General features: G+C 46.7%; 1 protein-coding gene and 1 long non-coding RNA gene across 3 annotated transcripts in view; one reads left to right on the top strand and one right to left on the bottom strand.

Annotated features, from left to right (window-relative positions):
* GTF3C2 (general transcription factor IIIC, polypeptide 2, beta 110kDa) overlaps positions 1-14,921 on the bottom strand; it is a 34,246-nt gene that overhangs the window by 10,613 nt on the left and 8,712 nt on the right. For both annotated transcript variants that reach the window (XM_011949764.1, XM_011949757.1), the window contains 11 exons: positions 11,274-11,544; positions 10,790-11,111; positions 9,908-10,190; positions 5,929-6,023; positions 5,487-5,564; positions 5,250-5,348; positions 4,227-4,454; positions 3,946-4,057; positions 3,626-3,734; positions 2,019-2,044; positions 1,704-1,833 (listed from right to left, as the gene is read on the bottom strand). In XM_011949764.1, the coding sequence (XP_011805154.1) occupies positions 1,704-1,833; positions 2,019-2,044; positions 3,626-3,734; positions 3,946-4,057; positions 4,227-4,454; positions 5,250-5,348; positions 5,487-5,564; positions 5,929-6,023; positions 9,908-10,190; positions 10,790-11,111; positions 11,274-11,520 (1,729 nt within the window). In that variant the 5' untranslated portion in view covers positions 11,521-11,544. The remainder of the gene's footprint in view (positions 1-1,703; positions 1,834-2,018; positions 2,045-3,625; positions 3,735-3,945; positions 4,058-4,226; positions 4,455-5,249; positions 5,349-5,486; positions 5,565-5,928; positions 6,024-9,907; positions 10,191-10,789; positions 11,112-11,273; positions 11,545-14,921) is intronic.
* On the top strand, positions 3,549-5,808 carry LOC105517258. Its single transcript, XR_001002645.1, has 4 exons — positions 3,549-3,748; positions 4,321-4,499; positions 5,217-5,332; positions 5,443-5,808. It is a non-coding gene; the product is annotated as an uncharacterized LOC105517258 (long non-coding RNA).

Raw genomic sequence — 14,921 nt, 5'->3', positions numbered from 1 at the left:
TTATTATAAATAAATTTATAATTTATTTATAGTCTTTTCTTTTTAACTCAAAAAGTATCTTTGAGGAACTAGTGTCGCTTATAGTGAAGAAACATTCATCAGGAGCTTAGCCAATATTTCAGTCTGACTTTACTGTCTTTTTCTTCTATAAAATTAAGATATAATTAAATTTAATACATTTTATTTTAGAATACCTTACACAGTATGATCCCCTTTTTATTCATTTAGTTAGCTAGTTAGTTAGAGACAGGGTTTCACCATGTTGCCCAGTCTCCAACTCCTGGGCTGCAATTCTCCTGCCTCAGCCTCTCAAAGTGCCGGGATTACAGGTGTGAGCCACCATGCCTGGCTGATCCCATTTTTATAAAACTCTTTCTTTCCTCTGATCTTTTTATTTTTATATATACATAAAGAACTGCATGAGGCTGGGCGCAGTGGCTCAAGCCTGTAATCCCAGCACTTTGAGAGGCCGAGACGGGCGGATCACGAGGTCAGGAGATCAAAACCATTCTGGCTAACACGGCGAAACCCCGTCTCTACTAAAAAACTATGAAAAACTAGCCGGGCAAGGTGGCAGGTGCCTGTAGTCCCAGCTACTCAGGAGGCTGAGGCAGAAGAATGGCGTGAACCCAGGTGGAACTTGCAGTGAGCCGAGATCACGCCACTGCACTACAGCCTGGGCGACAGAGCAAGACTCTGTCTCAAAAAAAAGAACTGCATGAAAGGATGTTCCTCCTCACTTTCTAATTTTAAAAAAATGTTATTTTTAGTATATATATATATTTTTTGAGACAGAGTCCCCCTCTGTCCTCCAGGCTGGAGTGCAGTGACGTGATCTCAGCTCACTGCAGACTCCACTTCCCGGGTTCATGCCATTCTCCTGCCCCAGCCTCCCGGGTAGCTGGGACTACAGGCGCCTGCCACTGTGCCCGGCTAATTTTTTGTATTTTTAGTAGAGGCAGGGTTTCACCGTGTTAGCCAAGATGGTCTCGATCTCCTGACCTCGTAATCCGCCCGCCTCGGCCTCCCAAAGTGGTGAGATTACAGGCGTGAGCCACCACGCCCAGCCTAAAAATGTTATTTTTAATGATGAGATCTCACTAGGTTGCCCAGCTGCTCTTGAAGTCCCAGCCTCAAGTGATTCCCTCCCACTTCAGCCACCCAAAGTACTGGGATTATAGGCATGAGCCACCACATCTGGCAGGCATCTACTTTTTTGTTTTTTTTTCTCCACACAGGATCTCACTCTGTTGCCTAGGCTGGAGTGCACGGGTGGGATCTTGGCTCACTGAAAACTCTGCCTCCCGGGTTCTCATGCCTCAGCCTCCCAAGTAGCTGGGATTATAGGCGTGTGCCCCCATGCCGAGCTAATTTTTTGTATTTTTTGGTAGAGACAGGGTTTCGCTATGTTGACCAGGCTGGTCTCGAACTCCTGACCTGAAGTGATCTGCCTGCCTCAGCCCCCCAATGTGCTGGGATTATAAGCATGAGCCACCATGCCTAGCCCAGCGCCTATCTACTCTTAAATTTTTTTCTGAGTAGAAATAGTCTAGTGACTTATTTCTTTCTATTTTTTTTTACATTGCTTGAATATTTCTAACTATATGTCCAGTACTGAACCACCAAAGAAACCACCAAAAAACAAGCATATATAAAAAATGTAAAGAGCAATAGTTCCTTATGTTTTATTTTGGTATTTTTACCATTATAATATCCAGCAGCTAGGTGTTGGTGGGGCCTGGTAGGCATCCAGGCCAGGCTAAGGCACTGACCACACTCAGAGGGATCTGTAGCTTGCATAGACCCCACCTGCAGAGTTGCCACACATTGTACCTGCAGGGAAAGAAGAGATGGGACCAGGGTTAGGGACACCTACACTGGAATGAAAGCTCAAATCAATGTTTAATCCAGCAGGATGAGGGTATTTTTCAGAAGTATAAGGAGACTCACTGTGGAATCAGCAAGGTGAGGCTCTAAGAAGATGGAGCCTCAGCTAAGGTAGCAGGTTCCTCACTCACCTTATATATGGCAGGCTTCACTGCATCTGCGAGGGAAAAAGAGCAGTAACTAACTCTATGGATCCCGAGGACTCAGTGGGTCTTACTCTGTCACCCAGGCCCGAGTGCAGTGGCATGATCATGGCTCACTGCAGCCTCCAACACCTAGGCTCAAGCAATCCTCCTGCCTCAGCCTCCCAAAGTGCTGGGATTATAAGTGTGAGCCACCATGCCTAGCCAGGCCTCGCTTTTTTTTTTTTTTCCTGTAGACTTCCTCTGTGGACACAGGCCTTGCTCTTAAATCAGCAACCAATCCTTTGAATAGTGACGTTCCCTTATCCTTTTTGAGAAAGTCCTTATCTTTCCATCATGAAATTTATGAACCTACCTTTATCTGCTCCCATCTTCTTTCCTTCTGTTACACCTGATAGTATCCTTCCTCCTATCAGAAGAGCAATCCCTTCACTCCACTGTCTCCTCATCCTCTAGCACCTTTTCCAGAACACTGCTCATTCTGTTATCCTCCTTCCTCCTGTGTCATCCACTTGTTCCCTCCCTAGTCTGTCACTCCCATATTGCCATGTGAACACGCCCTACTGTCTCCTATCCAAATAAGGGGACAAAACCTTTCTTTACTGACCACACTCAGGCAATCCACCACCCTCAGTTACTGGCTCCCCTTCACAGCCAATTTTTTTTTTTTTTTTTTTTGAGACAGGGTCTCACTAAGCCACCCAGGCTACAGTGCAGTGGCACAATCTCAGTTCACTGCAGCCTCAACCTCCCGGGCATAAGTGATCCTCCCACCTAGGCCTCCCAAGTAGCTGGGACTACAGGCATGCATCACTATGCTTGGCTACTTTTTAAAATTTTTTTGTAGAGACGACATCTCATTATATTGCCCCAGCTGGTCTCAAACTCCTAGGGCTCAAGCAATCCTACCACCTAGGCCTTGCAAAGTACTGGAATTAAGGCATGGGCCACCATGCCCAGCCCCACGGCGAAATTTCTTGAAAGAACTGTCTGTATTTACTATCTTTACTTTCTGACCTCCTATTACCTCCTCAACCCACTCCACAAGACCACCACATATGGGACTTCTCAGGGCTCCAACCTGGGTGCCCTCTTCTTTAAATACTCAGTACTAATGAAAAATAAATTCAACATATAAGAGCTGCCTTTTCCTGACTTCTTCCTCCTCTTGCTCATCTTCAGCTCTCTATTCTATCCCTCTCTTTAGAACAAGGGATTGTGTTTGTGTGGTGGTGAGGGCAGGAGAGGCTAAGAACAGGATTGGGGGAACAAGAGTATGGCAGGGGAGATGGGCCCTATCCATCAGCCCAAGCCCTCAGCAGATCTTTACACAGCCAGTTACCTGTGGCAGCAACAGGGGGAAAGTCCTGAGAGCACAGAATAGGGAAGAAGGAGAGATAAAGAGAGAGTACAGCTGCAAGACTGCAAAAGAGAGAAGGCTCGAGAACAAACTGGAGTCACAATGCAGGGTGTGTGTGTGGTTGAGTAAGGCTTTGTGCTAGAGAGACTGGCCCAGGGGAGCTTCCAGGGAGATAGGTCCTGCTATGCTCTGGCCACCACGACAGCAGCCCCGTTCTCCTTGCTGTGCTACTCACCTGGGGGTTGCTGAGCCAGCAGGGCCTCTGGATGGGGTAGACTGAATAGTAGTACTTTCCCGTCTGAGCAGGCCAGAGCCAAGAGACCCAACCGGGGCAGGAGAGGAGCCTAAAGGGTAAAAGGTGTGCTGAGGCTTGCTGCCTTCAACTGACTCACAGAAAACCTTTGAGGTTCTAGTCCCTGAAAATACTGTATGGATTTGCTGGAAAAACTCCATCCACCACACTCCAACTTTCCTTCCTTAAACTCTAAGAATTCCCAGGGCCTCTTTGTTCTGGCTTTGAGTCCTAGGGCCATCCCACAGTTGACTGGGAAGTACCTTCCGAGGGGTGCCTGGAAGTTCCCATGCTCCACTAGGGCAGAACTTGAGGTCCCAGATGCAGCCGTTGTCACAAGCAATCCCATAGACAAAGTGGGCCCTGTTGCCAGGACTGGAGAGAGAGAGCATGTGGGAATGGTGGGTAGGAAGAAGCGACGTAGGGCTGCCAGAGGTAAGCTCCCCTTGTCTCAGCCCAATCCAAGCCCTTCCCCCTATCCTGTCCAGAACCCATCCTGCTGTCCTCAACCACCCTCCCATGGCAGTGTCCAACCCCACCTCACCAGCTTTCTTGCTGCAAGGTCCCAAGGCCCCAGAGCTGGAGCAGCCCAGGACCCGAATGAAGCTGGCTCAGTGGGTGTGTCTCATTCATGTCAGAGCTGGAGAAAAGAGCCACATATTGCGAGGCTCCTGCCCCCTCTGGCACTGGGCACCAGTCCAGAGCCCAGAGCGGTCCCCCCGTGAAGAAGGACACATCCCAGCGCTCTGGATGTGCTGTGATCGAGCTAAATCTAGAGAAAAATCAAAGATGGGATGAAGAAAGGAATTAATGAAAGGTAATGAGGACTGTATGGGAGCTCCACCCAGAGCCAGTATGAACTGGCTCAAGCAAGAGCCTGAATATCAAAAACAGTTTACAAGTGAGAACAGTCCTTGGCTACCACTTGTATCTTCCTCCTTTCCTTCCCAAAGTCTGTCTTATATTATTATTATTTGAGACAGGATCTGTCACCCAGGATGGAGTGCAGTGGCATGATCTGCAGCCTTGACCTCCCAGGCTCAAGTGGTTATCCCACCTCAGCCTCTGGAGTAGCACATGCCACCATATCCCACTAATTTTAAAATTTTTTGTAGAGATAGGGATCTTGCTATGTTGCCTAGGTTGGTCTCGAACTCGTGGGCTCAAGTAATCCTCCCTTTTTGGCCTCCCAAAGTGCTGGGATTACAGGCGTGAGCCACCACGCCCAGCCTCCAAAGTCTGTCTAGCTCCAGCTCATCTTCAGGGCTGTTCATTCTGGAATACTATAGTATTTTCCCTAAGGCTAGTCTGTCCAGGTCTATCTGAGTAAATGTGACCTTGTGAACTGCTTTGGCCCCTAAATCTCTCTAGCTTCCCTCAGCCTGCCAGCAGTAATGAACACTACAAATCAGAGAGGACTGACCAGCTCTAGCCAGCACTCTTATTCTTGGGAGCAAATCGACCAGCATCAAGGGAAGGACAGGACTTATCTGTCATCTCTTTCAACATTCATTTTTCTTGTTTCTGGCTCCAGAATCAGAAAAAAGGGCGGATGTGCAATCTTCACCTGTTTATTCGGTAGAGGGTGCCATCTTCAGGTAGTCCTTCACGTTGTACAGAAAACAATGGAGACTTCTCCTCCTGGGGCAGGTAGGGAGCGGCCTCACTGGGGGAAGGCAAAGGGAACAGTTTAAATTTGGAAGTGTTTCACCCATCCCAGGGTTCCCATTATAGAGCCTCTGTCACCCTTTCGTCTCCAGTGGTGTCACCCTTCCTAAGCTTCAGAGATGCTGCTTCAACTTACAGCTCAGATAACAAGTGCCACTTCCAGGCTAAAGGAATCCATTCAGCAAACTCCCAGTATGAATGTTTCTGCTCTCGGCTGGAGAAAAAGGAGCAGCATTAATGAAGGAGGAGAGGGATTCTAGAGCAGCACAGTCCAATAAAACTTTCTGTGGGGATGGAAATGATCTATTATCTGTGCTGCCCAATATGCCAGCTGCTAGCTCCAATTAGCTACTGGGCACCTAAAATGTGGCTAGTGCAGCTGAGAAACAGAGCCTTTCATTTTATTTCACTTCAGTTAGTTCTAGAGCTCTTGCCTCTAGAGCAGTGCTTTTTAGTAATGAGTGTCATCACAGTATCCCCCATGACTGCTTGTCTTTCCCACAGCCCCACTTCAATACCGTCCCTGCACTCCTCTACCACCCCTTCATTATCCCCAGCCCCCAGTCCCCAAGTCTCACAAGTCCTTGGTGAGATGGAGGCACTTCCAAACAGGAGCCATGATGTGATTTGGTAAGCCATTGGGAGCCATTCCCCGGCAGTGTGGCTTCTGCTTCTGAGGATCAAATTGAAGAAAATGTAAGGAAGCGAATTCTACAGGTTAGAGAAAGTCCCAGAGACAGCTCTTTTCCAGTTTTTATCTTCTTTGGTAATACCTCCCCCTCCAATCACTGCCCTATCAGCATCTTAAAAGATTTGTGTTTCAACCGTTATAATGACTTTTTTTTTTTTTTTTTAAAGACAGAGTCTCACTCTGTTGCCCAGGCTGGAGTGCAGTGGCCGGATCTCAGCTCACTGCAAGCTCCGCCTCCCGGGTTCCCGTCATTCTCCTGCCTCAGCCTCCCGAGTAGCTGGGACTACAGGCGCCCGCCACCTCGCCTGGCTAGTTTTTTGTATTTTTATATTTTTAATAGAGACGGGGTTTCACCGTGTTAGCCAGGATGGTCTCGATCTCCTGACCTAGTGATCCGCCCATCTCGGCCTTCCAAAGTGCTGGGATTACAGGGTTGAGCCACCGCGCCCGGCCATATGACTTCTTTACCTTCTGCACTACTCCTCCATCAAAAATGCAAAATCTGTTACCTATTTTCTGTTCAGCTTCTTCAACATTTCCATGGCATTTGATTCAGAGGACTTCCCTTATGCCTCTTGAAACTCCCGCCCTATGGAATAGTCTCCCTTACTCCTCTCCCCTCTCTAATATTCCTTCACATGCTCTCCCTTCTTGACAGGTCTCCTCGATGATGGTATTCCCCAGAGTTCCTGTCGTCTTCTCGCCCCCTTCCACAGACAGACAGACACTGACACACTCCTAGTAATCTCATCTCATGTCCCATAGCTTTGACTACTATCTTTTTATTTGTTTTTGTTTTTGTTTTTGAGACAGGGTCTCACTCTGTCACCCAGGCTGGAGTGCAGTGGCGTGATCTTGGCTCACTGCAGCCCCAGCCTCTGCCTCCTGGACTCAAGCAATCCTCTCACCTCTGCCTCCTGAGTAGCTGGGACTACAGGCACAGCGCACCACACCTGGTTAATATTTTTGTATTATTTTGTAGAGACAAGGTTTCTCCATGGCCCAGACTGATTTTGAACTCCTAGGCTCAAGCGATCCTTCCCCCTCGGCCTCCCAAAGTGCTGGGATTACAGGTGTGAGCCACCACACCTGGCCTTTTTAAAAATTGAGAGACATGGTCTTGCTATGTTGTCCATGCCAGACATCAACTCCTGGGCTCAAAAACTCCTCCTGCCTCAGCCTCCTGAGTAGCTCAAAGTACAAATGCATACCACCGAATCCAGTTTGACTACTATCTTTATGCCTGATTATCAAGTTTACATCTCCGTAATGTAAACCTGACTCGGTCTCAACTTCTCTACAAGTTCTAGACAGTGTTGTGGCAAGTCATATTAGAGCATGAGGCAAATGGAAAAAAAACAGTAATCAGTTAAAGTTCCTGTCTTTATTTAAAATTTTGATATTTTGTTCATCATGGAACAAAATACCCATGATTTGTTGCATTGATTTGATTTTTTAAAATGTTGCATCAAAATAGCATTTATCTTTATTACTGAGGGTTTCTGTTCTCCCTTAAATGTCGCACATGAGGCAAGTAAGGCACTGGTCTCATATATGCAACTGGTGACCAGACATCTCCAGCAGAATGGCTCATGGCCCATGGGCACCTCAAACTCAACATGTCAGAAAGTGAATTCTGCCAGGTGTGGTGGTTCACACCTGTAATCCCAGCACTTTGGGAGGCTGAGGCAGGCAGATACCTGAGGTCAAGAATTCAAGACCAGCCTGGCCAACACGGCAAAACCCCATCTCTACTAAAAATACAAAAGTTAGCTGAGCATGGTGGCGCGTGCCTGTAATCTCAGCTACTTGGGAAGCTGAGGCAGGAGAATCGCTTGAACCCAGGAGGCAGAGGTTGCCATGAGCTGAGATCGCTCCACTCACTCCAGCCTGGGCAACAGAGCAAGACTCTGTTTCAAAAAAAAAAGGAAAAAAGAAAGTGAATTCATCTTCTTCCCTCCGCACCTTTGCCCCTCCCACATTCTTCACCCTTTCCATGTTCCCAGGTTCAATGCATGATGCCACCATTTAAGCTGGAAGCTGCTATTCAACTTCCTCCCTCCCTTCAATTCCCAAATACTGTTAACTCTCTTATGTATTCCATTCTGTGAGAGAACACAGAAACAAAAGAATTACAAAAATAAAAAATAAAAAAGTATCTTACATATCTTTTTTTTTTTTTTTTTTAAAGACAGAGTCTGGCTGGAGTGCAATGACGTGATCTCAGCTCATCGAAACCTCTGCCTCCTGGGTTCAAGTGATTCTCCTGCCTCAGCCTCCCAAGTAGCTGGGACTACAGGTGCATGCCACCACACCCAGCTAATTATTTTTGTATTTCTAGTAGAGACAGAGTTTCACTATGTTGGTCAAGCTGGTCTCAAACCCCTGGCCTCAAGTGATCTACCTGCCTTGGCCTCCCAAAGTGCTTGGATTACAGGTGTGAGCCACTGCGCCTGGCCTTTTACATATGTCTTGAATCTGCCCCCTCCCTGCTCTTCTCTTCCTTCACTGCTTGATTTAGGACCTCACTATCTCTTACCTGGATAATGGAAACTGTCTTTTTTTTTTTTTTTGACAAGGAGTTTCACACTGCTGCCCAGGCTGGAGTGCAATGGCGCAATCTCAGCTCACTGCAACCTCCACCTCCTGGGTTCAAGCAATTCTCCTGCCTTAGCCTCCTGAGTAGCTGGGATTACAGGTATGCACCACCACACCCAGCTAATTTATTTTTATTTTTAGTAGAAACGGGGTTTCACTACGTCGGCCAAGCTGGTCTCGAACTCTTGACCTCGTGATCCGCCTGCCTTGGCCTCCCAAAGTGCTGGGATTATAGGCGTGAGCCACCGTGCCCAGCAAAACTGTCTTCTGTCAACTCTAATTTGACCTATTTTCCTACCTGATGTTATTTTTCTACTTAAAAACGTTCGTTGTAGAGTTTCTGTACAACTGAACTGTGTTTTGTTTTTTTTTTTTGAGATGGAGTCTCGCTGTCTTACCCAGGTTGGAGTGCAGTAGTCGATCTCAGCTCACTGCAACCCTCTGCCTCCTGGGTTCAAGTGATTCTCCTTTCTTAGCCTCCCGAGTAGCGGGGACTACAGGTGCGCGCCACCATGCCTGGCTAATTTTTGTATTTTTAGTAGAAACAGAGTTTCACTATATTGGTCAGGCTGGTTTCAAACTCCTGACCTCGGGTGATCCACACGCCTCAGCCTCCCAAAGTGCTGGGATTACAGGCATTAGCCACCATGCCCGGCCTGAATTGTGTATTTTTAAATGGTTAAAATAGCAAATTTTATGTTATATACATTTTACCACACACACACACAAAAAACCCATAAACAAAAACAATCTTTGTTGGTTCCTATTGGTCAATGTCCTTTCATCTTCTCCAGTTTAATCTCGCCTACAACTTTACTCCAGGCTCTATGCTCCAGCCATAACCAATTTCTGAGAAAACCATCCCCTCTGGCAAACTTCTACTTATCCTTCAAGAAGCAATTCAACTATCATTCCTCTGTGAGGCCTAAGCAGTTAATTACCCTTCCTCTATATGCCTAAATCATTTTGTTCACTCCTGGGGTAGTGCTGATTGCACTGTGAACTTGTAAGGCAGGACACTGTCTTATTTATATTTGTGTTTCCTAACAGAGAATAGACACTCAATATATGAATGAATAATCTTGTTTACCGTACCCCTTCTGTGCTCTCCCTAATATGCCAACTGTTTTTGAAATTGACCCTTTTTTCTTTAACCCGTTTTGTCTATTATAGTTACCAAGTCAAAGCTTTCTTTCCTTTCTCAGTACCTTGCTGGTCCCCTAAAATCCTACTATGTCCCCATTCACTTTCTTGTCCATTGAGGTTACCCCTGAAGTAGATCCTCGTGGGGTGCTTCGGGGCACTGCAGGCTCAGGTTCAGACGAGCTCTCACTTGGGCCCTCACTTTCTTCCACATCTTCAGCCTCAACCTGGAGAAAAAAGTCTTCATCCCGTGGAGCACCATCCACCTCTTCACCTGGACAGGCTGCTGGCTGCCGGATCTTCTTCGGTTTGGTGGGGCTGCTCACCTTGGGGCCCTCAGGACAGGACACAGGAGCAGGCAAGGCTGTTGAGAGCTCTTCAGCCAGTTCCTGAAGATACAGAAGTGCCCTGTGGGACAGGGCAGAGTCAGAGCCATTCTCACATATAACTGAGAACCCACGTTTCCAGACATGGTTGATTTTTATCTCCATGGATCCTCCCAATAACCCCATGATTAACCAATTAACTCTATTAATTTCCCCTTCCCCCTTGGAAGATGAAAAACCAGAAATCTAAGTTATGTAACTTGGCCGAGATGACTCAGATAACAAATGTGGAATCTGAACCCAGGTCTTCTCACTCCGAGTTCAATGCATTTTTCATTCCACCACAGTCAAAGAACACAGAGGGCAAGAGAAAAAATGGAACAGCACATATATATTGACATATACTGGACAGTAAAACAGCAATAAAGAGCTGGGTAGTTTGTGAAAAATGGCACTGGACATAAAGTATAGAAAGTAATTCTTAGATAAACCAAGTTAGCAATACGTACCATTAATAGTGCTGTGGTTAAGAGCCTAAAGGACTGCTGAAGTCCCTAGAATCCAGATACCACCCCTGCTTACCTAATACCTCATCACAGTCGTCTCATCTCTCCAACATCTGCCCCACCCTGATCCCTTCGCCCAACCCCCCTCCACCAAGCTGTGCCCCACAATCCTTACACTTGGGCAGCCCTTCGGCGGGGTCGTTCCCCAGAAGGGGTCTCAAAGTCCTCAGGGGGCCTCTTTGGAGATGGAGATTCTGGCCGCTCTAGGTCTTTTGACAACTTCAGCAGTAGCAGCTCTGCCTTGGACTTTCGACCTCGTTTCTTAGGCATGGGGGTGGACAGAGGGTTGGACTGATCTAAGAGACCAGGAACCAGAGGGGCTGATGGAGGATTAGGCTGTTGGGGCCTTTTGGGGCCTTTTCGTGTCCTACCACCTCTCTTCCGGCCAGGCTTTGAGGCCCTAGGCTTTGAGACCTTTGACATCTCTGAAGAAAGATCTGTAGAGAAGAATATGGGTCTGTGAGATGGAACCAGAACTCAAACCTCTTTGGAAAAGATTACCCTGTACCCAGGTTTGTAAGATCCTATGAGCTCAACCTGCTCTCTTTCATCTTAAGCTCGGCATGGGGAATAAAAAGATAAGAGGACAAGGTACATACCTTGCTGTTCCAGTCTGGAGAGGCTTTCCTGCTCTGAAGGGAGCCTCCTCTGATCAGGAGAATCCTCAAATCCAGGCAAAGGGGTAGGTAATGACATCTCTATGGAAGCCTCTGCACTGGTCATTTCTGAAGAGGTCTTGACATCAAGCTGATTTAGCACATCTTGTCCAGGAGAGTCTACCACAGTCATGTTCCCCACGGGGCCGGCCTCCCCCAGGGCAACATAGCCGACCCCGCAGGTATCCATCAGCACACCCCAAAATGGCTGCCCCTGCATACAGAGACATACAAATGAGTAGAAGACAGAAACTATTTGTACTAGCTCAGATTTTTGTTTCCCCATCTTTTCTCCCCTCATTCTCACACCCATACCCAAGTTCCCTGATTATTCACTCATTCAACAATATTTACTAAGCACCTTCTATATGTTAGGCACTGTTCTGGAAACTGGTAACGAGCCAGGTGCGGTGGCTCACACCTGCAATCCCAACACTTTGGGAAGCTGAGGCAGGAAGACAGCTTGAGCTTAGGAGTTTGAGGCTAGCCTGGGCAACACAGCAAGACCCCTTCTCTAGCAAAAAAAAATTTTGTTTAAATTAAAAAATTAAAAACAAAAAAAGAAACTGGTGATATGACAATAAGCAAGACAGACAAGGTCCCTGCCCTCATGGAACTTACATTTTGGTGAAGCAGACAAACAAGTAAACAAAGCTTCCTTTTTTTTTTTTGATAGAGTTTCGCTCGTCACCCAGGCTGGAGTGTAATGGCATGATCTTGGCTAACTACAACCTCTACCTCCTGGGTTCAAGCAATTCTCCTGCCTCAGCCTCCCGAGTAGTTGGAATTACAGGCACGTGCCCCCATGCCCAGCTAATTTTTGTATTTTTAGTAGAGATGAGGTTTCACCACGTGGGCCAGGCTGGTCTCAAACTCCTGACCTCAGGTGATCCACCCACCTCAGCTTCCCAAAGTGCTGGGATTACAGGTGTGAGCCACCGTGCCTGGCCATAAAGCTTCCATTTATTAAATGCTAACTATGTGCCAAGCACTATACTAAATGCTATATATAATTATCTAATTTAAAGCTCATATATGTTCTTGTAAGGATGAAGCAGTGAATGTATAATTATTTAACCTCTGTCTCTGAAACCCAATGAAATGAAACACACACACACAGACATATACACACCTCAAAAAAGGAGAAAGAGAAAAATTTGTCTATTATGAATCTAGGAAAGGGATACAACTTCCTTAGAATATACTACAAAAAAGAGCTGCCAGATACTACAAAATTTAGACCAAAGTGAAGAGGCATACTTAATGTTAACATCTATTTTTGTAAGGATGAGTCAAGGAATAAGTTTATTTAAGAACAAATAAAAGACCAGGCAAGATGGCTTATGCCTGCAATTCCAACACTTTGAGAGGCCAAGGAAGAAGGACTGCTTGAGGCCAGGAGTTCAAGACCAGTCTAGGCAACATAGGGAGACCTCATCTCTACAAAAAATTTTAAAAGTTAGCTGGGCATGGTGGTGCGCACCTGTAGTCCTAGCTACATGTAAGGCTGAAACAGGAGGATTGCTTGAGCCTAGGAGTTCAAGGTTACAGTGAGCTATGATGGTGTTATCATACTCCAGCCTAGGCAACCGTAAGACCCCATCTCTAAAAATATTTAAAAATAATTTTCTGGCCAGGCACGATAGCGTATGCCTGTAATTCCAGCACTTTGGGAGGACAGGGCAGAGGATGGCTTGAGTCCAGGAATTTAAGACCATCCTGGGTAACAGAGTGAGACCCCTTTGCTACAAAAAAAACATGGTGGTGCACACCTGTAGTCCCAGCTACTTGGGAGGCTGAAGTGGGAGAATCACTTGAGCCCAGGAGTTCAAGGCTGTAGTGAGCTATAATCACACCACTGCACTACAGCCTGGGCAACAAAGCAACACCCTATCTCAAGTAAATAAATAAATGAATTTATCTTTTAAAAAGAATGAGTTGGCCGGGCACAGTGGCTCACACCTGTAATCCCAGCTGAGGCGGGCAGATCACCTGAGGTCAGGAGTTCAAGACCAGCCTGGCCAATATGGTGAAACCCCGTCTCCACTAAAAAGACAAAAATTAGCCAGGCACGGTGGAAGGCGCTTGTAATCCCAGCTACTCAGGAGGCTGAGGCAAGAGAATCAACTGAACCCGTGAACAGCCTGGGTGGAGTGAGACTCTGTCTTTAAAAAAAAGAATGAGTCAAAGAGTTATCTGGTGCCCTGCCATCAGTATTTCACCTGGATGGGGGTGGTGGGTAGGCTATGAGATAATCAAGGAACACCCTATTACATGAAGAAAGCTTTTCTTTTTTTTTATTTTTTTGAGACGGAGTTTCACTATTGTTGCCCAGGCTGGAGTGCAGTGGCGTGATCTCAGCTCACTGCAACCTCCGCCTCCCAGGTTCAAGTGATTCTCCTGCCTTGGCCTCCTGAGTAGCTGGGACAACAGGTGCCCGCCACTACACCCAGCTAATTTTTTGTCTTTTTAGTAGAGATGGGGTTTCACCATGTTGGCCAGGCTGGTCTTAACTCCTGACCTCAGGTGATGTGCCCACCTTGGCCTCCCAAAGTGCTAGGATTACAGACTTGAGCCACCATGAACGACCACTTTTTTTTTTTTTTTTGAGACAGGCTCTTGTTTTATCATGTAGGCTGCAGTGGTACAGTGGTGTGATCACAGCTCACTGTAGCCCTGTCCTCCAGGGCTCAAGCAATCTTTCTGCCTCAGTCTCCCAAGTAGCTAGGACTACAGGCATGTATCACCATCCCTGGCTAATTTTTAAAATTTTCGTAGAGATGAGGTCTCAATACGTTGCCCAGGATGGTATTGAATTCCTGGGCTCAAGAAATCTTTCCACCTCAGGCTCCCAAAATGTTGGGATTATAGGTGTTAGCCATCGTGCCCATCCTGAAACTTTTTTTTTTTTTTTGAGACAGGGTCTCGCTCTGTAACCCAGGCTGGAGGGCAGTGGTGCAATCACAGCTCACTGCAGCCCGGACCTCCCAGGCTCAGGTGATCCTCCCATCTCAGTCAACTGAGTAGCTGGGACTACAGGCATGCACCACCATGCCTGAATAATTTTTGTATTTTTTGTAGAGACTAAGTTGCACCATGTTGCCCAGGCTGGAGTGCAGTGGCGTGACTACATACTCAAAATCCTGGATTCAAGCAATTCTCTCCACTTCGTCTCCCAAAATGCTGGGATTACTGGCATAAACCACTATGCCTTGCCTTTTTTACTTTTTAAAATTAAATTTTATTTTTCTGAGTCAGGATCTCGCTATGTCACCCAGGCAGGTGTGGTGGTGTGATCATGGCTCACTGCAGCCACTAACTCCTGGGCTCATACAATCCTCCCTTCCCAGCTTCCCGAGTAGCTGAGACTTCAAATGTGCACCAATACGCCCAGATAAGTTTTTAATTTTTTTGTGCAGATTGGGTCTTGCTATTTTGCCCAGGCTTGTCTTGAGTTCCTAACCTCAAGAGATCCTCCCACCTTGGCTTCCCAAAGTGCTGCGATTACAGGCATAAGCCACCAGGCCTGGCCAAGAAACCTTTCCACATTGAAGAATTGACTAAATTGTCACGAGTCTTCATTTTCTTTCT

Source organism: Colobus angolensis, unplaced genomic scaffold (genome assembly GCF_000951035.1).
Source record: "Colobus angolensis palliatus isolate OR3802 unplaced genomic scaffold, Cang.pa_1.0 Scaffold109, whole genome shotgun sequence".
NCBI classification, from domain to species: Eukaryota; Metazoa; Chordata; class Mammalia; order Primates; family Cercopithecidae; genus Colobus; species Colobus angolensis.
This window is presented reverse-complemented; position numbering and strand designations above follow the sequence as displayed.